The 25,415-nt window shown below is 38.1% G+C and overlaps 1 protein-coding gene across 1 annotated transcript in view; it reads right to left on the bottom strand.

Moving 5' to 3' along the window:
* The window catches only part of WLS (Wnt ligand secretion mediator), a 113,810-nt gene that overhangs the window by 73,463 nt on the left and 14,932 nt on the right, over positions 1 to 25,415 (bottom strand). Inside the window, exon 2 of the mRNA XM_043878752.1 lies at positions 143 to 415. Within this exon, the coding sequence (XP_043734687.1) occupies positions 143 to 415 (273 nt within the window). The remainder of the gene's footprint in view (positions 1 to 142; positions 416 to 25,415) is intronic.

The raw sequence follows: 25,415 nt of genomic DNA, 5'->3' as shown, positions 1-25,415 counted from the left end.
CTGAGAAACGCATCTAGTAAGTAGAAGGCAGTCAATAATTGTCACCAGTAACACTATTATTTCACTCCTATTATAACTGGCTCTGAAAAGCCTGAAGAGAGAAATTCCCCAAGACAGGAGGGGGTAGGGAGGGTGCACTTACTGATTTGGTTGTTCAGCTTGAATGCAATGTCCAGCTGCAGGATAAATAGCATGAACTGGAACCAAGGACTCATCTCCATGGAAGGGAGGGGGATGTGGACAGAAAACACAATGTCATTGGCTTCAATTTCCCTTGGAATTGCTTCCTCGATGTCTCGGATCTTGTCACATTGGTTGGGTCCCCAAGGCATTAACCATTTTGCCTTGTGATGGTTTTTACGGACATCCACGCATTTCACTGACATGTAGGATACTGCCGTTGTGGGTCCTGGAGCTGAAAAGAGAATGTTTTTCTGTTTTAGAAGAATCATCCATGCAAGTACCTAATTCTGGCTAACATTCTTTCCACTACTGTCCTCTCCATTTTTCACACTGCCTTCCATAACTTAGGATCATTAATATCAAGTGTTAGTCGCTCAGCTGTATTCAGCTCTTTGCAACTCCCATGGACTATAGCCCATCAGGCTCCTCTCTCCATGAAATGCTCCAGGCAAGATTTCCTTTCTCCAGGGGATCTTCCCGATCCAGGAATAGAGCCTGGCCTCTAGGTCGCAGGCATATTGTTTACTGTCTGAGCCACCAGGAAAGTCTATTAATACCAAGTGAGTAAAAGTTACTCAGTCATGTCCAACTCTTTGTGACCCTATAGACTATACAGTCCATGGAATTCTCTAGGCCAGAATACTGGAGTGGGTAGTCTTTCCTTTCTCCAGGGGATCTTCCCAACCCAGGGATCGAACACAGGTTTCCCGCATTACAGGTGGATTCTTTTTACCAGCTGAGCCACCAGGGAAGCCAAAAAATACTGGAGTGGGTAGCCTATCCCTTCTCCAGCAGATCTTCCCGACCCAGGAATCAAATCAGGGTCTCCTGCATTGCAGGCAGACTCTTTACCAACTGAGCTACCTATTAAGGAAGCCCTATTAAAACCAAGAGATCTCCCAAATCCAGGTGAGGATCCTTCAGTGATCTCTAGAGGTGTCATAATACCCAAGAGCCTTCTCATTGTATTCTTTCAATAAATAACTGGTGATTGAAAACACGTGTAGCCAGTTTTGTTCAGTTATCTCCTCACGCCAAACAAATGTCACAAGAATCAACTATGCTTCACTTTCACCTGCTTGAAGGCTTGGAGGGCACTGGGGCTTCACAGAACACAGTGTCTGAAGTCAGGAAACCTGGGGTCTGAGGCATGGTCGAATGACTTACTCTCCGGTAATTTGGAATAAATTGGTTAAACAAAGTATATCTCTTCAGGATCCTCATCTGAGAAACAAGATGGTTGGCTTCTAAAATTCAATCAAGATGGTTGGTTTCTGAGGCTTTTCTACACTCTGAAATTCTACAACACTGCTTTTGATTGACAGAAAGAATTATTTTGACTTTGGGATCCCAATGAAGGTACCTATCAGAGAGTGGGAACCCAAACACTGACTTGACACTTTAGGGATATACTAAAATATGATCCCTGCATTTTGAGAGGGATCATTTGATAGAACATTAACAACACAATTTTGTAATTATAAAATGGCCATATCACTATAAAAGAAAAGTTTCAAAATACAGAAATGTTTAAGTTCAAAACAACATTTACCCAAAATCCCACTTGAGAGAAGGAACCACTGCTGTAAAAATATCAAAATATTATGTTTTTTCTATCAGTGTATACTAAGATAAAAATTCATAGAGGAATTAATTTGTATAACTTTAAAATACATAGTAATATTAACATATGTTTTTGTAAAATAGGGTCATACCATACATAGTTTTGTAGTGTTTTCTTTTCTATTCACTTAGCAAAGCAAAGTAGCACAGTGGTAAATAACACAACCTGTGGAGCCAAACTGCCTGGCTCTGTCATTTCTGGTTGTGTCACCATTAATTCAAGCTAGCAAAGTTAGGGGTGAATTTCTAAACCTGTGTGTGTATTACTTTTACTATCTCTTAAATGGCAATCCTAGTAGTAACTATCTGAGTCACTATATACATTAAACAAGTTGACCTATGGAAAGCATTCAGAACAGTGCTTGAAAGTACATGAAAAAATACAAAATTTTAGCTGTTATATGTAAGTATTTTCCATATAATTAAAAATTTTCATCTAGTGGTTGCAAAATAATCATGTGATATACCAATTTAATTTACTTACACCCGAGCCCCTTGATCTGAAAAGGTTGTCTATAAATAAGAATAATTCTTTACCTAATATGTTTTGTTAGTAATTTACCTCAGCTCTTCCATCTGCTGCCTTCATTTGTTTATGGCATATTTTAATACTACAGAGAAGTTCCAGATCTCATATATAATCTCTCCCTTATATTTTTTCCACTCTTCTGTATATAGAGAGATTTTCTAATTTCCAGATTCAGTAGTCACCTTTTTACTTTCTATTATTTTTAACAATTTCATTTTTTAAAAACTCTTAAATAGTTGATCCACTTGAAATTTGGTTTGCACCAAGGGATGAAGTAAAAATCTAATTTTTCTAAATCTTTAAATTATTCCTTACTGAACAAATGCTTCTCTTTTGTTGATTTATGATAGCACCTTTGTCTTATGTTTACCAATAGATTTTTTTCTGGACAACCTACTCTATTCCATGTACTGTACTTTTTTTCTTTTTTTCCATGTATTGAACTTTAAATTCATGGCTCAACCAACTGATTTTAAATCATGTAAATGAATGGTTTATATCAATATCTGATAGAGTAAAACCCCTCCCCTACTCCATTTAATATTTGTATTTTTTGTTGGATTTGACTGAAATTACAGTAACTCTATAAATTAATGTGGACAAAGTCAGTCTCCTTTCCCAACACTTAGTTTTTTCACCTAAGAACAGAGATTACGTCTTTATTAAATGTAGTCCATTTTGATATCTCTGAAAATTTTCATTGTTTGCTTCATGTAGATCCTTCTATTACAATATATTTTAAAATCTATTTATAAAGCTTTTCTCTGAAAGTAGTGAATGGAAAACATAAATTATGGTTTATGTTCATGGTTTAAATATCTTTAATTTGGTACATATGATACTTGATGTACTGTGCTTTCAGACACTTAATGAACAGAAATCATCTCTTATTTGGAAGAGATCAAATAGCAACTAGACGAATATATAAAGTAAGAGAAAAAAATCATTTATGACTCGAGTATGTATTATGTATTATTAATACTTTGCCCTACTTCTAATACTCAAATACACATTTTTCTACCCCTAAATATCCATCCTAATGGTAAATTTTGAGAAGTAAAACGTTATAGTCCCAGGAAGCTGGGATAATGCCTACTAAAACTTATCAGAAAACATAACACTGCTGAACTCTATCTGTAAGCCCTTCAGTGCAGTATCCTGAATACTGCAACACAGAGCCGCCACTAATTCAAACCAGAGAAGTTTTTCTTTAAAACTCAAAATGTATCATGAAGACATTTTATACCTAATCCATCTGAAATCAGACATCTTACTTATTATTAGAAATATGAATCGATCAAACTTTGGTCATCCTGACTCAGCTAAATAGTCCACCAACGTTACAAAGATCAAGTGGCATATTTAACTAAACTCCTTTTAATGTGGTTAGAGGTATAAACAGGGAGACGAAAGTCATGAATTCTATTTTTGGCTAACATACTCAAACTGACTATTTGCTGCAGAAAATAGTTACTACATTTTAAAACTTCTATTCTTCCAAAATGAACCTAACCTTTTTTCATTTCTTTTTTTTTTTTAATCCTTTTGAAAAACAAGTCACTCTCTTCTTAGACCAAAATGAAAAATAACTATCTGAGTTTCTAGTTAACCTCCAAAGCCACATTCCAAACTTTAATAACAGAGAAGCTGAACACTTTACGGGCACAAAGGCCGCATTTTTAATGGACATGGTGAACGCCTGCCTTTGTAGCAGCCTGAATTATTTTCATTCTTTCATTAGTCTAGTGTTTCTCGCAGAGAGAAAAATATCCCAGGAATACTAATATTTTCATAAACATTATAACTTGGAGAAGCCACAAGTGCATCTCAAGCTATATGAGAATCACAAGTATTTTTCTCCACTTGAGTAAATCTAGTCTAAAAAAACCTTCTGCATAACTTTAAAAACCTGAAGCTAATTCAACATTTTCCATTTCTAGGAGTGCTCAAAAGGCAAAACACTTGTTTGAGAAAGTAAACAGACATGCTGATAGTTAAACAGAATAATGTTTCCTGAATAATATATTTACAGTTCAAGACAACTTCCTACTCCAGCTAAAAGTGAATTTCCAGGTGTTTCTTAAGTAGAGAGCATATCAATGTAAACCAAAAACAAAGTCTACAGCTACTAGCTGGCTGGCTACTGTAGCAGGTGTTTTCATCAGCTATGGCCAGTGAATACACAGGTCACAAAACAGTGTTTAAAAGTCAAAAGAACTCTGATTTCTGTCTTTAAATTTTTTTAGAATTGTGAAAGATTTTATTGTAAGAGAAAAGAACGAGATGCGAGAAGCTGAAATTACCTGTAACCTTTGAACAAGCCCCAGTTGACTAACCAACAGTTATACATAAGGAAGGCCTCAGTTAGTCACCAGCGTGGTTTTAGGGATTAATAGTTTGTGTATTTAAGAAGGGGGCTGGATGGATTCAGGTCAACAAACTGAGTCATGTTTGCTCAGGTGAAAGCTAAAAATAACCACTCCTCAGTGTTCCTAGGATAGTAATATAATATCATCCAGCTGCCTTGGCACACATTTTAAATGTCCCCTCTACCCATCCATATAACATTTAGTTGAAAACAAGTGGCCTAAAGCTACTTCCACATCAGTACAATTTAGTAGAGCCATCAGGCCCAAAATGAATATGCCCAGGCACTGTGGACGGGTTAGTCTATGCGGGTTAATACCACTCTCCCAGGAAGGCACCAAAGCTACTCTTTGAAAATACCTTCACAAGCTACCCTTTGAAAACACCACCCCATTTTAAGACCAGTCCTCTTTACCATGTTAAACATAAGCTGTATTTTCTACTTTTTAAATCTGTATTTTTAACACCATACTTTTGGCCTCCACCTCTCCACTATAATGGAGAACTGTGAAATCTGACACTATACAACCTTTAATTTTAAAGTGATAGGAAATCAATAAGACTTCTAATTCAAGGCTGTGGAAAACTGAACAAACACAACTTGAAGCCTCTTTGAAAAGTTGGTGACCTTTCAGTGAATTTATTACTAAGGGTCATATTGCATTCACCAAATATACCTTGAGTACCTACTATACATGAAGTACTTAAGTGAACCTAATAGACACCAGCCACGTGGAATGTAAAAATAATGGGGAAAACAGACAATACATAAATAATTACAGGAAAAAGTAATTATAGCTGTGGTGATACTATATTTACCCTGACATTACCTGAGAAAGGGCAATAGTTGGATATTTGGAAGCTAGGAGAAATGAATTCACTAGAATGAGGCAAAAATTCCAGTCACCATTACAATGTAACCTTGAATAAAAACTCAAGTGAACAATGACTAAACCTGTACTTCTTTTGGAAGAATATTCATTGACTCCAGTCAGCTTCCTGTTATGGCATCTCAAATGGCTGTCCAGTTTACAAATTGCTATCTGGCCAACCACTACCGCTATCATGCTCAAAGTTGACTCAACATCAAATCATTAGCCCCTACTCCCGCCAAACCCCATAATTAGAGAGTTGGACAGAGATACAAGACTTGGTCGCCTCCTAGAAAATTTAAAATAAAATTAAAACAACATGCTGACATGACACATGGTCTCCATTTAAGCCAACACAGACTATTTATTTCTTTGCTTTATTACAAATAAAGACGATTCCTTTAGCAATTATCTAGAAGTATTACTATTATGTGGGCACTGTGCTACCTAAAGATAGAGACAAATGACAGTCCCAGAGCCTGAGTTGCTCACACAGTCTAGTGTGGGAGGGTGAGTAGCTGGCAGAGAAGGACATCCTGATTGAAACGTGCCCTTACAGATGTTTGCACAGGATGCATCATTTGTGAAGAGGGCTGGGAGAGCTGCTTGCCTGAGGCCTGGACTTAAACTTCAAAGAGAGCAGGTGTTCATTAGCCGGTGGAAAAGGGGACAGGAGTGGGGAAGGCACTGAAGAAGAGCATGTGCTGGGTCAGAAGATAGCTAGAAAATCACAGTACCGTCGTCCCTATGTGTCCACTAAGAATTGCTTCCACAACCCCCACAGATACTAAATTCTGAGGATGCTCAAGTCCCTTCTATAAAATGACACAGTATAGTCAGTCCTCCTGATCAGCAGACCAGTCCCTGGCTGGTTGATCTGCAGATACTGAAGGCTAATTGCATGGTCTGTGTTTGAGGATTAAATTTAAAAAGTGATCATTTAATAAGTGAAAATGCTGGATCACACCAACCTTGGTACAGCCCTTGGCTTTTTCTGACCAGTGGTACAGTTCTCTCAAGGGCTTTGGCTTCTGCTCCCAAGAGTCTCAGCTTCACTTATATAGCAACATAAAGAAGAGACCCACAAACAACAGAATTTTTATTTGGGGCGGGGGCGGGGCGGGGCACGGATCTTTCCTTCTAAGACAAGCTGATATCTTGGAGGTAGCTACAAGGTAGCTAACAGGGTGCCCCAGAAGGAATGGAGAAGGCAATAGGGTCTCCAAAGAGCTTTGCAGTCTCCATTATCAGGAATAGCCATCACTGAATGAGAGGAAGACTCTCATCGAAACCAAAATGATATTTCAAGATTAATCTGCTTTGGGTTCAAGGTGAAGGAATATGGAAAATAGACCAGGTAAAGGGATAATTCATGTTCATAAGCATTAATAACCAGAACCCCTCAAAGTAAAAACCAATGATTTTAATTAAAAATAGTCAACCATTTCAGAAATATTTTAGAGAATTTTCTTTTTCTAATAGCATCCTAGCTAACAAAAATGAAAAAAACAAAAACCATACACACTGATTTAAAAACACAATCATTTCATGATGTCTGTATGTCAAATCATTATGCTGTACACCTTAAATTTATACAGTGCTGTATGTCAACTACATCTCAATAAAGCTGGACAAAAAAATTTTCTTAATAAAAACATGCAGACAACTGCTAACAGATACTTTCTGCTGACTCAAGAGGGAGGTTGATTTAACTCTTGAAATCTAGTCTTAATTCAAAATCTGCTGTCATGATCTCTGCACCTCTATAAACACGAATAATTGATTTATCAATTTTTCATAATCCCATTTATTCTCTTTGCCCCCCAAAAGATTTTGGTTTACCAATGAATATTAGACTTTTACTTTTAAAAAGGAGTTGAAACTGATTTTAAAGGATGGAATTAATGTTTGGGGCATTAAAATTACTTGGTCTATGACTATATGTTAAAAGTAGAGAGTAGATGCAACAGCTGGATAATTTAAGCCCCCACAACTTTCACCTGAACTACTGATACAACGCTAAATGGCTCAATATCCATTTCACTTTGTAATATAAAGAAAACTTCCACTGCCTGGGTATGAATGGTATGTATAAGACATTTATAAAAGATTATATACTCAAATTGGTTCTAAGCTTTGCCTATCCGAATATCTATGCTTGCCTAAATGAGAATTTATAAGACATAAATTAGGCATTTAAGTCCATTGGACAGTTCCAGGGTTTGCTTAGAATTCTTTGATCCCCTCCCAAGAAAGGGCATGAGGGAAAGAGGTACATAAATGGCAAAAACCAAGGAGACCAGATGGATATCTTTTATACAACCACAATTTTTATTCAAAGACCCCCCTCCAGAAAAACACTTATTTAACATAAAGGAATCTGGCTAAATTTAGAAATTAGCATTTAAATGTATTAAATAGAGCTCCCTCAGAGACCCTACCTACCTTTCTCAAATTCAGAAACCTCCCACATGAATTCTAGTTAAAAAGATACATGTGGCATATACCATAGGGACAAAGTAGCCGTGTCATATTATCTGATTTAGTTGTGAGGTTTCAGACACTAGCAATTCCTTGAGCTGATTCTAGTTACTGTTCCCACTAGGTCAGTTTCTAAAAAAGATTTCTTAGCATCTACCACAACATGTACCTCAGTTTTAGAATGTCTCATAATAATGACCACTTCAAAATTTTCAGCCAAAGAAAGTGTAAATACTTGTGTTAAACTGACTTAGTGCTTTGGAATTAACTGACTCAGTCTGTTAATTCCTTTACTGAAATTGCTCTGAAGTTATAATGGCCAGACACTCTACCTCTGCCACTGATTTGAAGATAAAATTCTCCTATATTTCAACCAGACCAATTAAATCTTACTAGATTACTAAGTGAAATATTATTTTACAATTCAATTTCAATTATTGGAGAACTGAGAGTGGATGTACAGGACCAAGATCTGGGGAAGTAATTTTCAGAATTACCCTAGCTATGCCCTAGTGCATGTAATGGGGTACACTAAGTGATATGTAATTCATTCTTGCCAGCAGTTTTCAGTAAGTAGTAATTAATTATGCTAACATCTGTTCTAGGAAAGCTAAATTTTTAAACATAGCAGAACAATCCTCTACACTAACCTACCACTATCAACACACACACACCCCACATAGCAGAGTTGAATGCAAAGTAGTTTGTACTGTACACACACAATTCAAGCACATATTTTAAAACAGCTCCCTACAACAGAAACTTATGAATAAATGACATTTTGACATCAAAGTTTCATAAATTGTAGCAAACACTTGGTGTAATTCATTCTTTCTTTTAAAAAATATTGAAAAGTAGTATATGTTTATATCTTAGTATGAGAGGATTTTAAATGCTTAGCCGGCAACCTCAATTGTTCTGGAGCCAAAGATGTAACAGCTTTGAAGAATAGAAGAATTACTCTACATTTGTCAGAATCCACACAGCAAACATGAAGCACCACTTGGCTTCCATTATTTGCCTGGCTTGGATCCCGTGGAACTGAGGAGTGTTGGAACCAAGAGGAAAAAAAAAATTAGAGTGCTTTGGGAAACTGAGCCAAATTCTTACATAGTATTTGAAATGCTGTGGTAAACATGAAGTTTCTTCAGGCTCAAGATTAGTGCCAGGTTTTTTTTTTCTTTTTAAAAAAATAATAAAATGCACATAAAGAGCCCTGCCAGAGGTTTAGCACATAAAATCTGCCAACCATTAGACATGCTAATTGGGGGAGCAATCCCAAATTCAGGTTAAAAAACTGACCCTCAACTTTGGTGTCTGGCAACAAAGAGCGATTAAATTAAGAAGCTTGACAAGAGTATATCAAATCACCATTTCTAACCTCTAGCTCTGAAAAATACCTACAGTTACTGTTTCTCCATCACTTTAGAAATACTCAGAACACTATAAACTAAACACACATGAAGTGAACAAAAAAGGCCTCCAAAGAAAAACCAAATGGCTCATCTGTTGATCCTATTGCTCATCACTCGGCAAACCAGTTATCTGGGCTGAATTTTTGACTTTGTGCCACTGTGTCAAAATCAGCCACCATTCAGCCAAAAGGCTGTGGAATGCAGCCAAGACCACCTATGGAAAGTGAATTATAGCATCTTATAATTTACTACCTTGGCGATGATCTCATAAACCCAGCATGGAGGGCAAACCACCTCTTGTGTGGGAAATCTCTCAAGAGTCCCTATAGAGGCCCCCAAAGCTGCTCTGGCAGAGTACTGGGGTGGGGAAGACATCAAGTTAGCCAGCTGGCTCTACAAGCCGGTGAGCTTGCCACTGGCACATCTGTGGGGTGACACTCTAGGGTTAGAAAACCTTCAAATTAAATCTTCTAGGAGAAACAGCTGCTTTGTTCTGAAGTATGTATGACACTCTATAATAATGTCACACTTCTATTACCTATAATTATTATTATCAGACATATATTTTTATAAATTACAGATATTCTACTTTTATCAATATTATCAATGTTAAAAATAAACATGAACATTAACTAATATATGACTTGCACACTGCATTTTACAAAGTACTTTCAGACACTTGGATTATTAAACAGGGCAAGTTGGCATTATAATGGTCCCCACTGCATATGCATTAGATTGGTGATTTTCTCCCACCAGTAAGTGGCACAGCTGGGACTGGAACTCTGGTCTTCACTTCACATTTGCTGCTCCTTCTAATACACCACACTGCCTCGATCGCCAGCTTATTTATTAGCCCTCACTACTTATTAGTACCTGAGAGGTGACTTGCAGAGCAAAATGATGGCTAAGGATGACTGAATAGGACCATAAGGAGCTCCACAGACAAGGCACTACCTAGCACCACCGAGAGCTTCTCTGGAAAGACTACAGTCAGCAACAGATGGCCTCCACCAAGTTCCATAAAAGGGTGACGGAATAACAGGCTCCCAAAATACACTCAACTCACTCGAAACTAATTTTACTAGAGTTTTGGTTCTAACCTCAAATTCTGGGCCAGCAGTCTGGGATATTTCACCTAGAGAAGATCCAACTCAAGGAACACATGATGAAGTTGCCATGGAAGAATCTGTGACAGACCTCGTAGGCAGAATAAGGGCCAAGGATACAAATGAGAGGCAGAGGCTGAATTCAGAGCAACTGAAGGAAGAATTCATTGATAATCTGGGTAGACAGACAATGGCACAACTTGACTCAGGAAAGGGCAAGTTCTCCACCACATCCATGGAAACGTTCAGGAAATAACTGAATAGATAAGAGCCTGAACTAAATAAGTTTTTCTCAGTGACAACAAAATAGGAAAGTCACAATGTATTAACACATTCAGGATATTAGGGAATGGAGACCTTAGGGTCCAATAAAGAGGGTCATGGAGTTTACTGATTTATTTTTTCTCCATATTCTGATCCATTTAGGAAAAGAACAAAAGTACAGGACATGCTGAACGGTCAAAAATTTAGTGTTGGGCAGTACAAGTTGAGGCTAAGGTCAAGCAAGGTCTGTTAATGACTTTATCTGGAATTTCACAAATGTTAAGAATAATCATTTCCCCTTCCCTGATTACTCAAGAAAAACTGGACCTTATACTCTGTGAATTCCTTAAAACTGGAGGTAGAGGTACATGTTAAGGGTAAACTGAAATTTTAATGGTCACATTCTTAGGAATTGGGTTTTTTAAAACACTGAAATAACAAAAAATTGAGTAAAGTCACTATAGGACTCCTCTGGTTGGTCCAGTGGTTAAGAACCCACCTGCCAATGCAAGGGACACAGGTTTGAACCCTGCTCCGGGAAGATCCCACATGCCACAGAGCAACTAAGCCCTTCTGCCACAACGACTGAAGCCCATGACCCCAGAGCCCATGCTCTGCAATGAGAGAAGCCACCGCACCACAACAAAGAGTCGTTCCTGCTCCCTGCAAAGAGAGAAAGCTCATGTGCTGCAAGAAAGACCCAGTGGAATAAAAAATTTAAAAAAGGTAAAGTCACTAAATACAGGTTAAATATTTTAATATTTTCATCAGGTCCAGGTGTTAGCTCAAGTCCCATCTCCTTCATTCAATTTGTTAAATACCTATAACATGCCAGCATCTAAGGCCTCCACCAACTTCCCATCAGTAACAAATAATCCTTACACTACCTCTGATGTCACTATCATCTGGTCTATGTCTCTTTTAGAGCCTTTTACTTTATTTGTAAACATAGCTTCTGAACCCTACAAAATTATAAGTTCCACTGGGGAGGGACCAAGTCTTATATAGCATCAAGCACAAAGATTGAATATATAGATCCTCCGAACCTGAAATGAACTATTTACATTGAAGAGTCTTTATGTCATAATAAACACATTGTTATGCTCGATTTATCTAACAAGCTTTTATCAAACATCCATTAGATTATTTAAATATGTCTTTAGTGTATCACATCCATGGCCCACCTATACCAAAGAACAATTTAGACTAGCATTCAGAGAGTTTGGGAAGAAGCCACGGCTGCCTTCTGTGATGCCAGCCTCACAATTGTACATATGCTCATTTCCACTGAGCACATGATGGTTCACGCAGATCTTCATTAACCTATATATGAAATGAATACTGAATTTTGAGGATAAAAATGAACTTGTCCTAAACTGAAACATGCACACCCCAATCCACAGGAAAAAAAAAAAAAAAAAGTAAATTCACACACCAAAAGAAGGTGTATAAGACAAACAGCAGACAAGCAAAAAATTCTTCCAAAGGGTTTGCAGCCAATATTAAAATTATAGAAGCATGTTTAGATACTACTCTTTAGCATATTTCCTGGAAACTAAAGTTCACCAAGGTAAGATAGTTATTTACCCTGCCAACACTGCCTTGAAGGGATCAAGGCCTGCACAATGGAAAGAAAATAGGAGACAAAATGAGATAAAATATTCACATCTTAGACTTAAAGAATCCACCTGCCAAGGCAGGAGACACAGGAGACATGGGTTCGATTCCTGGGTCGGGAAGATCCCCTGGAGAAGGAAATGGCAACCCACTCCAGTATTCTTGCCTGTGAATTTCAAGTCACTTCCTTTTAAAGGCATCAAATCATACTTTTGAGACCAAATCTACAAAACAGTTCAGACAGAAACCTGCTGTCTGTATGATCAATTGACCTTGCATCTCTAAATGAGTTTTTCTTTCTGGTCCAATGAATTACATATGAAAGTTCTCAAAAGAGTAGCAAAGCAAAGCAGTGGAATATTTGACATTCAAGGAACTGTGGGGCACAGGATGGTACAGAAGTCTTGAGATGACACTCAGAGCTTCTGAATGGTGACAGGCAAATGCAACTGTGACCAGAGTGAAGATCTAGTTAGGGTAAAGACTCTGAGGGCATGGGAGTGAGAGAGCGAAGTTAAGGATGTCCAAGTTCTTTGCATGGGCCATATCATTTGCTAGGAGAGGGATCAAAAGAAACTGAGTGATATGTCATATGACAGTCAGACTATATAGAAGTTGGAGTATAAAGCTTATTAAATCGAAGAGCTCAGTTTATATGAAGTGGGGGGCGTTACAGCTAAAAGGTCAAATACACAAATGACTAAGATTTGAAAGAGTAGTTAGAATTATTCTAGGTGGTTCCAATGTTGCAAGTTCGAAGGAAGAAAATCTGAGAGCAATAAAAATCAGACAGTCCAAAGTTGACCTAACCAGTTGAAGACAATCAATGTGAGGAAGGTTCCTGTTACTAACACTTGGTAAGTGCAAAGAGTACAGAGGATGAGCGGGCTTCCCTGGTGGTCCAGTGGTTAAAAGTCCACCCTGCAAGCAGGGGACACTGGTTCAGTCTCTGGTCTGAGAAGATCCCATATGTCATGGAGCAACTAAGCCCATATGCCACAACTACTGAGCCCACACGAAGCAATTACCGAAGTCTGGTTGCCTACAGCCCATGCTCCCCAACAAGAGAAGCCATCGCTCGGGGAAGCCCCTGCTCGCTACAACTAGAGAAAGCCTGTGTGCAGCAATATAGACCTACCACAGCCAAAAAATAAAATAAATCTTTAAAAAAAACAAAAAAGTGCAGAGGACATCTGCCCTGGATGGGGATGAAAGACTGCCTTGAGGCCTTCTCCATCATTACATTTCATGAGCACTCTTTATAGGTTCAGAGCTTCAACTCTGGCCACAAATTGGCTTGCTACTCCTGAATTACTACAAGTTTGAGGATAAGAATCTTGGTGGAATAAATTATCCCAGGGATGGGAATTGTGGCTTTCTAGCACTAGATATACCACTAAGCAGACAAAGCATTCGACCAAGCTTGAGCCCCCAGTTCTCTCAACTGTAAAAGGCAGTGCTTTTACTGCTAGACACTCCTAACTTAGAAATGTTTCCACTCTAAAGATAATTTATATATTCCATGTCATGGTGAAAGTCATTCTTTTTAAGGTTAAAACATACCCTTTTAAATTAGAATCAATGTATAAGCTGATACTATAGGCTGTCATGCCTTACCCATCTAGCCCCTTATCTCATTTTCCTTGTTATTTTCACATCTGTTAGAGGAAAAGACTGTAATCTCCTACACTTTCTGTTGCCTGTTGAGGCCGAAATGGGCTCTGGGTGTTTTCTATCTTCCAACAACTAGTGATATCAACAAACTATTCCGGAAAGTAAGGGCAAGCTAGAGCCACCTGTGTATGTAAAATTTCATCCTGATGAATTCAGCACAATGAAATATACTCTATAATAAATACTATGGGAAGGTGGTCCAATCTACTCATAATGAAAACATTTAGGGAAAAAAACAAAAAGCTCCATTCCAGCTTCTAGCTGATGGCCCATACACTCACAGTATAACACAACACAAAGACATTCCAATACAATGAAATAATCTGGAGTATGTCCAAACTCTATTTTTCAGGATGATAGAGATAGGCTCAACAGAGCTGAGTCTACTATTCAGAAGAAATGGAAATCGCGGCAAACACTGCCCTAAGCCAAAAGATCATGGGCAAAATTTGCTAACAAGACATCAATTCATAACATTCATTCAGATTTTCATTTAAACTGCTGGGTTCTTAATATATTTCAAAGTTTATTCAGATTGCCCTTCATGAAAAAAAGTTCCATAAGAGAAAACAACAATTACTGTGCAGCAAGGGAAATGTTTTCACTGGAAAGATTTTTTAGATTATTGTAGGCATCTACAAAAACATAATAAGAGAATTTAAAAGTGAGGGCTCTAGGCTCAGAAAAACTTGGGATCAAATTCCAGCTCTATTACTTACTAGCAATTTAGCTGGGCTATTTACTACATAGCCTTATAAAACGCCAGTTTCTCCTTTGAAAAGTTTGCCGAGAGAACCCACCTTGTAAGTTTGTTGTAAAGATAAAAATAATTAATAAAAAGAGTCCATCACACACAGTACCTCGCACATAGCAAGGTCTTAATGAGTGTTAACTATTGATAGTAAGGATGCTGCAAGCAGATGGCGAAGAAGAATCTGATGGGAGATGGCAACATACTCCTTGCTCTCTATCCTGTCTCTCCCTCCTCCCTCCAGGGATGTGTTTATCTAAACATTCAAAGAACTAAAAGGTCTGAAATTTGGGTCATTAAAAACAGAGGCTCTCAACAGTCAGAGAGGATACTATCAGAATTTTGACTTGAACATCTAAGATGTCTTTCCCTAAGAAATATCCCAGGGATATCCTAAGTAGCATGCTATTTGAACACAGAACTAGCTCTTAATTTTCTCCTCAGCGAAATGGGATTTTAACATCTTTTTTCACATTTTCATAAATTATTAGAAAATAACTATAGCCAAGAGTATTAATGTAGGCCTTCCCTACTCCTCCCTGCAGATAGGCAATGCTGGTCTGCTGCATGCCCTCGTCTGGTCCCCAACAAGCGTTCCACTATCACTGCCAAATGGATTCTTTGAGTTTTCATGACACATAGTCAAGAGAAAAGGGACAAGTAGAAGAGAAGGGCTTGGATTACAGAGAATTTTACCTGCGGCGGTTTTAGGGGTATTTTGGAAGACAGAGGTTAGAAACATCAAAGAAAATGGGGATTTCCAGAAGCAATGCTACTGATTATGTCTTCTTTACTGTGTTTCACAGTATGAATAGAGAACTTCAGTTATTATACTATTTTAAATTCATTTTTGGTGGATTGCCCATTTCTCTGACAGAATCACTACTTCAAGATGAATCAGTTAGGTCAGTCATGTCTTTAAATAGGGGCTGCATTAAAAAAAAAAAAGATAATAGGTGCAAAAACTTCATACAAACCTCTGGCAGGACTTATTTAATTAGCACATAACACATGACATTGGGAAGATGGAAAGGACTGACATTTTAGAAAGGCAAGTTAGGGGCTGACCATATGAGGTTTGAGCTGTAGCTATGCTAGATCATCATTTTATTTCAATATCTTGTTCAAAGTCTGAGCTCTTTACAGTCAGAGAGCTGCACATGCCTATTCCCTCTTAATATTCCTGGCTACCCTGTACCCTTACCTCCACTCCAGAATTTTTCCACCTCAGCACTATTGACATTTTGGGCTAGATAAATTTTGTGGAGCTGTTCTGTGCACCATAGGGTATTTGACAGGAGCCCTGGCTTCTATTTACTAGTGGCCAGTAGCATCTTCTCTCCTCTCGAATGTAGTGAAAATCAAAAATGTCTCTAGACACTGCCAAATATCCTCTGGGGAGGTGGGGGGTAGGGGTGGGGGTCAAAATTAACCCTGGTTAAGAACTCCTGCTTTATCCCAATCCCTCAGACTTAGATGAAGAATTCATACCCTGCTAAACCAACCTGTGACAACTCCCTTTTCAGAGTTTACCACTCGGGGATTCCAGGCCCTCAGTCCATAACCATCATAGTTGCCTACATGCTGGACTGGTTGCATTATGCATCAGTTGTCATCTACAAATTATAAATGATTATAAAAGTTACCTGTCGTTGGGTATTTCTTACGAGCCGGGAAGTAGTACAGAGGATTTAACTGGGTTGATTTTCATTCTTATACAGCAATAAGTGGTAAATATCATTATCTCCATTTAGAGATGAATAAAATGAGGCTCTGAAAATGTAAATAATTCAAACAAGGTCACAGCCAATAAATGGTTGAGCTGGGGTTTAAACCTAAATCCATGCAGGTCCAGAGTCTCTATCTTAGGTCACACTGTTTCTCCTAATGAGAAAAACTAATGCAGACATATACGGGAAGTACATTTGGCATAAGTTACATGAGCTAAAATGGGGAGGTCAGTGCATAGATTGTTATAGAACTCAGTGTTCTCCGAACTAAGCTGATCACCAGTAATAGAGATGTGTTTGTTCTAAGGATACTAATAAGTTGATTTTTGATTTATGGATTTCCTGCTGAAAACAGGAAAATGGTGGTTTCCTGTAAGCAGAAACAAGCAGTATCTGGTTGCCATGGTAGCAGAAGTAAACTTCATCTTGACTGAGAATACAAGCACCATATAGAAACAATAAGTATGGTGAGGAATCTTATCAGAAAAGGGTGTTTTCACCTGGAAAAGAGAAAGTCAAGAGACAGAAATGATATAGTCATCTTATCGAAAAAACCCAAATGAAGTTTTCAGCCAACACAATACTTGAACTTTTTGGCCCACTCAACATTTGAAAAGTCACCGTCTAACAAAAGGGAAGCAGCACATGTTCTAGGTTATTCTAAAAGGAAAATCCAGGATTCATGAGTGAAAATTACAATGAATTATAATACAATCTGGTAAGGGAAGCCAGTTTTTCACTGAATCATAAGAAAAAACATTTAACCATCATAGTGTTTCAACTAGATTGAAAAATTAAACAATTTTAATTGTCTATTGAGCAACTGTCACTGGAATGGAAAAATGCTGGCAGGGAGGCTGTTGGGGAGATCCCAGTGTTGGTAAGGTCAGACTCAACAAATTCTCAGGTCCCTTATAAAACAAGAATCTCTGTTTTTCTAAAGAATTGGGAAATTTCAGATTCCAGTGAAAACAGAGGGTGGGGAAAGCTGGAGGCCTCTATTAAGCGAAGAGCACCAGCAGTAGCTCATTGCCATAACAGGAAAGGCAGACTCCAATCTTTCCTGGGAAGGAAATATTTAGGTGAAACAGGTTAAGAGAGGAAGACCTTGTGGGGGACTTTTTTCTGTTCTGAATAGATGAACACGGGATAGTGCAGTAGGGTTTTTTTTTTTTTTTTTAAAGGATTGTTTTCCAACTCTAAGATACACTGTGATGCATCTTCCTTGGAATTTACAGCCACCTCTCACTATCTGATTTCAAAAATCCATTCAGTATTTTAAAGAAAACAGAAAAAACATCCAGATAAGGAGAAGGCTCTTGAGAGTCCCTTGGACTGAAAGGAGATCAAAATAATCAAGCCTAAAAGAAATCAATCCTGAATATTCATTGGAAGGACCGATGCTGAAGCTGAAGCTCCAATACTTTAGCCACCTGATGCGAAGAGCCAGCTCACTGGAAAAGATCCTGATGCTGGGAAAGATTGAGGACAGGAGGAGAAGGGATGACAGAGGATGATATGGCTGGATAGCATCACCAACTCAATGGACAGGAGTCTGAGCAAATTCTGGTAGACAGTGAAAGACAAGGAAACCTGGAGTGCTGCAGGCCATGGGGTCACAAAGAGTCGAAAAATGACTTAGTGACTGAATAAAGGAGTAATTAGAAGAATAGTTCATTAGCTTTCTTCTAAATGCTAATATTGCCTTTGGCTTCACTATCTTTGATATGCCTCAATGAACAATTCATCACTAGATTCAGAGAATGATGGATAGGACAGGGCTAACCTCAAACTTTCCACTTGGAAAACCAGCCACATTGTAAACTTGTTGGACCTGTCTTGGAAAATAAAATTGTTACAAAGTCAACTTCTGCTAAGGCACACAACCTCCCTTGTAAAAGGGAAGAGGTGCTAAAATAATAACAGGTTTAAAAAAAAAATACTGATTCATCTTACCATATTAAATATGAATAACACTAAGGGAATTTTCCCTATCTCTTCATCTCCAGGACACACAAAGCATTTACATTCTCATTATTTTGCACCCATTAAGTGGGTAGCAAAGATTATTATCCTCCTTCAATTTCTAAGAAAGGGACTACAGAAAGATTCAACAAGTAAGTTGTCCAAGTTGCTCAGTAAATTGAGATGTTTGAAGCTGTCCATTCAGTATTTGCTTAGTATTACAAAGTGACTGAATTCTAACTCACCGAAATTCCTAAAGCTTCTCTCCTCCCCATTTCCAAACACAGGTGAAATTTTCTGCTAAGCACAAAGCTGCCACCAGGTTGATCGTGGACAAGGGGCTCCTATCATGTCAGCACCACGTCTGCAAGAAGCCTGTCACCACACCTGACTTGATTTTCCAACCAGAATCCACCCACTACTTTATCAAGTGAAGTTGATTCTGCTTGGTCATGTCTGGGAAATTTTTAACTCCTTGATTAGCTATTAACAATTGGTTTCACTCAGACGAGACAGAGGACAAAATAATTGTGGTTTTAAAAAATGCCTCCACCATTCTGATTACAAAGGAGGCATGATTAACGAAGTTCCCTTTGTGTCCAGGCTCCATTCTGAGAGCCAGAGAAAGAGCTTTCCACCCCCCTGTTTTGATTGCTGAGTCTTTTCCTACTTGTCTCATCACCCACACAATCTGTTCATAGCCCAAAGAGACAATCCAGCCAGTCTGTGGAGAGTTCCTAAAACATTTATGTCGTGAAAGCAGACAGGATGAACAGGACCTCATCTCACAAAGGATGACGGGACATTCAGCAAAAGAGTTCACAAAGGGAAATACAGACGGAAGGCTCTAGGCTGAATGGATTTGCCCACAATGACTAACACAATGCCTGTCCTTATGGGTATTTGTAAACTTTCTAGTCAATTTACAGCCACCCCCAGGTTTTGTCCCTAAAACCACTGCTTTTAGAAAGCAGTTTTTAAAGAAAATATAATTATCGAGTTAAAGAGGTCAAAATCGGTGCTTTCAGGATCATCCAGTCTCCCTAGACCTTTAAACATGAAAACAGCAAGTAAGACAAAGATTCTTAGCTCAAAGTTCCAGCTCAACCATGTCAGTGGGGCAAGATATGCATATAAAACAGAGCATTGCCTAGCACATAGTAAGTGCTCAGTGAATACTACCTAACATTTTTACCACATCCTGCTGTTTTATTAATGATATTTGTATATATGTCCCGCCTGTCTACTCAGCTAAAGCAGGGCCACCTTATCTTTCTTTGGTACATTTCAGAACATAAGTTCCCTGCCTTCATACACATCTTATTTACAGATGTACAGATCTGTGGCAAGTTACAGACAAGATACTAAACCTAGTCTCACAGCTGGTGAGAAGTAGGTTCCTTGAGATCTCAACTCATTAACTTCATGCTTTCTTTCCATGACAAGATAGATGAGCAGATTATCATGATTTATGCCTCTTGATGTATCTAAACAGATTTCTAATCTGTCAAAGACTCTGAGGACTTACTTTAATGCCCTTGACACAAAGAAAAGTAATGAGTGGTAAAGGCCAACATATTTGGCTTTGAGAAAAACATGCCTCTGTTTTTATTTGCCATGGGAAAGCATTACTAGCTCTACATAGCAAATAATCAAAGGCAAGAAGCATAAGGGATTAAATGATATGTCTAGGGAGGCAAATGGGCTACAACCAGATTTCTCTGATACGCCACTCATAGCTTTTTATTAAGTTTATTCTTAATTCAGTACTTTGAATGATATGAATCTTGCCTTGAATTATGCACATCAAATTGTACTTCCAATGATCACCCATACCACAAAGGCCCAGGTCAAACTCCCTAATTCTTAAAAAAAAAATTACTTTTATCTGATCTAGAAAATACTTAGAACACTTAGTCTATTTCAAACACTTTGACCTTAACAAATAACTTCACTTTATCGCTCTTGCCTCTCCAGTCAAATTTAAGTTGCCTGAAGGCAAGATCCATGTGTGCATTCCTTCTATAGCCCATGACTAACCCAGCTCAGGGATTGTAGTAACATGTACCAGCTCATTGTTTGTTCTGCCTCACAGACTTCTGGATGTCCCAAAAAATCTTCGAGTCATCAAAATACCTACTCAAGTTTCCCAACCATTCCCCTCAAATACTAGTCTACTTGGGTAGTCATTAAAGTTTCTCCTGTGCCTTCAAGAACCTCATTTTAGCTGCTAGGACATCCTCTTGCCATTCATTTCACACACACCCATCCAGCTCAGCAGGAGTACATGTTGCAATGAGCTTTGCCTCAGAGCCAACAGCCTGGCCAAGTTCCAAGAATTGTCACTAATGATCTTTACCAGCCAGTTGGTGCTCCAACAGTGGTGCAACATGCACGCACACACACGCACACACACACCCCCCCATTTCAACTACTGCTCTAGTTGGAAGAGCTGTGCCTAACAGAGGTTGGTTCCATGCCTAGTTTTATTTTTTAATTGCTACTAAAAGCCTATTCCACCAGACATGAGCAAGCTCTCCAAATATGCTTTCTAGGATAGAGTAGTGGTCTCCATTGATCTATCTTTAACCAAAGGCATAGTAAGTGTATTTGTCTGGGATCTTTTGGTTGCAAAAGATAGGAAACCCTGCATCAAGCTGCTTGAGCAAAAATTAATCAATAAATTAGCAAACAGACAATGAAAAATGTCCAGAGACAGAGTGGTCTTTAGATAGCGATTGTTTTGAGAAGTCAAATTCTATCAACAGATCTCATTTTTTTTTTACAGTCACTGAATTCTAGCTTATATTTTACTAGCTTCATTTTCGGGATTCGTGGGAAGGATTCTAGTCCCAGGCTCATGTTATCTGAGTTCAAGTTCAATAATAAACAGAGAGGACATCTCCTCCTGGTAGCTTCCACAAGTCTCAGACTTCATTCTGATTAGACTAAATTGAGCCACATGCCCCTGTGGCTTGGTCACATCCCATCACTGGAGTCAGAGGTGAAGAATCTCTTAAACCTCATGGTCTGATATTGAGAAAAGGGAGGTACCACAAAGGAAATGAAGAATCCTGCTATCAACGGAATTAGGTTGAACCATTCTCCCTAGTAAGTCTTTCCTCTTTCCCTAATCTCTAAGAAGTTGTACTACAAAAATGGTCAGCTTTGAAAATAGCATACTAAAGAAAGGAAACAGACAAGTCACAAAGGAGTATAAATAGCCAATAAGCATATGGAAACAGGTTCACTCTCACTAGTAACCAAAGATATGTAAATTAATAGAAACAACATTCTTGGCACATTGGCAAAATTGCTAAAAAAATAAAAGTAATGCCTAGTACTGGCCAAGATTCAGGGATTGGAACACTCCCAGGATTGACTTATGAGGTATATAAGTGGTTATTATTGATTTCAAAGGGTAAGCGGAGATTATTATCAAAATCTTTTAAAATGAGCATGACTTTTTTTTTTGGCCATGCGGTATGTGGGATCTTAGTTCTCTAAGGATCAAAGTGCAAAGTCTTAACTACTGTACTGCCAGGCAAATTCCTTTTCTTTGTCTTAACTTTTTGGCATGATTTTTGACCTCAGATAAATTCACAGATGTGAAATTGCTAAAAAAAAAAAATAAGGGTATGAATAAAAATTTAGCTACAAGGGAGGTTTTCCCAGTATTGCTACTATATAGCCCCCAAAGAGGAAATATCGTTAATGTCCAACAGTAGGAGACTAGATAATTTAATTATGATAATCCATTCTATGGGCTATCATACCAACACCAGAAATGGCCTTTCAATGCATATTTGTTGGCATGACTTGAAGGGAGAAAGGCAGGCCAGGGAAGAGTTACTATAGTGGGTAACCATACAGCATCATTTACTAGCGAAGATTAGTAAATTAGTTTCACTCTTATCTCAAGGTGCTCCATGGCTCCGTCTGTAAGATTTTCCATAGGGTTCTAAGGACTGAGATTCTGCTCAGGGAAAGGTCAAAACACCTGAACACCTTCAATGGCTAAAATCTGTTGTTCCTTCAAAGATATTTTTTACATATTTGCTTAACAATTGTTTAAGAGAGCAGCTGAGTGTTACAATGGGAAATTAAAGACGATGAACCACAGATGGCATGAACTTGTCCTAAAAGATAGTTCTTAAAGTAATGTTTGGTTAACATACAGCAACTTCTACAAAAATTAATATATTTAAAAATTAAAAAAAAAGCTCTTTTCCCATTCTTTATCCTATCATCATGTAGCAATTACTCTTCAAATCCTCAGAGTAATTCCATGACAAATAGATCTCACCAAATCAATCCCTCTCAAACAAAACCAACCACAAACACAGCTATTCTCCATTTCAGTGTCCATAACTTAAAAATGTGAATATTCCTGGTAGATGGCCTGTCTCAGTTGCTGGTAAGATCAAATGCGATAACTCCTATGAAAGTGTGAAGGATAAAAGCACTGTACAAATACAAGGTATTAGGAGTATGAATTCATCAAAGGTTTAACATGCACTTAACAAAGCATCTCTGAGTCCCTATCTAGTCATCAGCTCTGCATAGCCTTCACATTCTCTTCCCACAGTCATTTCTGAAAACCAGACGTTGGTCTGCAGTTTCCTTGCAACAAAAGGACAGATCCCTCTCCACTTTCAAATTGGAAGGGGGATTATAAAAGTGTGGTGTTCCATGCTGTTGAAACTAAAGATACTTAAGTAATGGAGAGAAATGTCAAAGATAATGCAAAAAGCAGACAGACATGCATGGTTTAGACTGGAGCCTGAAATGGAAAAAGGCAGCAGCATAAATGAGTATAGGGTTAAGGGTTTTCATTCTATCTCATTCAAGCCACTGCAATTAACAATCCAAAAGATATAAATGTTTGAGAGTTTGAGAGTGAGAATTCTTTGAGAACTAGCACTCAGTACTACTCTTAGTAATTTAATGATATTTTATAGCACTTCAAGTATCTTCCCAAAGGAAAGCAAAAAAAAAAAGGTTGTTTCTTGGTAAGGCTGTGCCTCTATACTATAGACTTAAGGTTTTTTCTACACTCTCTTTATCAGTTTTGAAGAATGATAAAAGTTTAAATAAAAAATGGATGGGTCAATAATAAGAATACTGAAGTTCTCAAATGCCCTTCTTTTTAAACCCCCACCCCAATTACATCCCTCCCTTGAGGATATTTACAATCCTCTATGACACATGCTCTGTACCTTCTTGGTTCAAGGAAAACACACCTACAGCATTTCAAATTAACTACTGACCCTTACTCTCACACTATAAACAAACCCTTTTCAAAATCTCAATTGCATTGTGTCCACATTGATTAAAGCTTGAAGCCTGGTGACCTCATGTGGTGTTAACTTCTCCCATGCACCAACAGCATTCTGCCTTTCTACTCAATTACCCCCTTTGGTGCCAGAGGATCGCTACCCAATGAACATACACAATGGACTTCTGCTTCATTACACTAACCAACAGCAGGATAGAAATAAGCAGAAGAGGAATAAACAAGCTAATTTATCATGAAGACAGAGCAAGCTTTCACCAGTCGCGCCATGGAAAACTTCAGTGGTTAACAGGAATATCAATAGTCTGGAGGTTATGTTTATGATCTTACAGATTGCAGACAGAGCCAAATGGGCTCTCAGTGATTAAAGAATTTTTCAGATTAGCAGGTGTGAACACATGCACACAAAAACCATGCCTTAAAACTCTGGAGTCCTACATAAAACCTACCAAATAATTATTTGGGGAAGCACAACCCAGGGCTTTGGATAATGTGGACTGACACCCTGGTAATTTGCCCCAAGTGTTCGACCTAACTTGGGGGCCCCTCTTATTCATCTTTGACGAGGTGGTCAGGAGGGACCCAGCCTCTTTGTGAGAGGGGTCTGGATGCCCCCCCCTTCATTAGGCATGGCAAGGACACAGCAGCTGATTGAATTAACAACTTTGGAGGGCTTCAGTCCCAGTTCCCAGACATTAGCACCATCATCCAGAACAAATTAAAAGTCTCACAGCAATTAAGCAGATTTTGAAAATGAATTTCCCATGGTTCAATGGTTCAACAAGCAATCTTGAGTTAAGTATTAGAGAGGAGTTTTAGAAGGAGAGGAGGAACTGACTGCTGAATTTCCAAAGAAAGCACATAATTGGTAGAGGCATAAACAATAAACTTCTGAGCCTCTGCTAACTAGGCTTTTACATTTCTTTTATATAAAATTGGAAATAGTCAAACAGAAGTGTGAAAGAATAAAAAATTAACATGGAACTGTATTAAATGGTGGATTTTAGGAGGATTCTTTTCCTTTTTTCTTTGCTTTTAATTCCTTTAACATCATTGTATTCTTGTTGAAAACAAATAAAATTAGGAGGCAACAAAAATGTGTCTTGCTAGTCACTAGAGTTTAATTTCACATAAGCAATCTAAACATGACTCTAGAACCACCTTCTTCTCCCTGGACCAGTGTATCCAGGTTCAGAGCAGGCAGAAAACCTTTTATGAACTCTGCGAGACTTCACACTGGGAGTTCATTCTTGGCTTAAAAGAATAAGACTAATAATAAAATAACATGCAGCACAGTCTATGTGCTTACTGTTTGCAAGTTACTATACACACAGTTTTCATTTCACAAATTATTTCACATAATCCTCACAGCAATGTTATAAAACAAGCACTATTACTCTAGATGAGGAAACTCTAACTCGGAGTTTAAATAATTTTTCAAGACCACATAGCCAACAAGGGCTATGTACCTTGTTAAGAAACAGGATTTCTATTCAGTCCTTCCAAACCCTTGCTTACATTTAGAATAGCAAACTCCCA

Source organism: Cervus elaphus, chromosome 20, assembly GCF_910594005.1.
Source record: "Cervus elaphus chromosome 20, mCerEla1.1, whole genome shotgun sequence".
Taxonomy (NCBI): domain Eukaryota; kingdom Metazoa; phylum Chordata; class Mammalia; order Artiodactyla; family Cervidae; genus Cervus; species Cervus elaphus.
The sequence above is the reverse complement of the archived record's forward strand: the minus strand, read 5'-3'. Positions and strand labels throughout refer to the sequence as shown.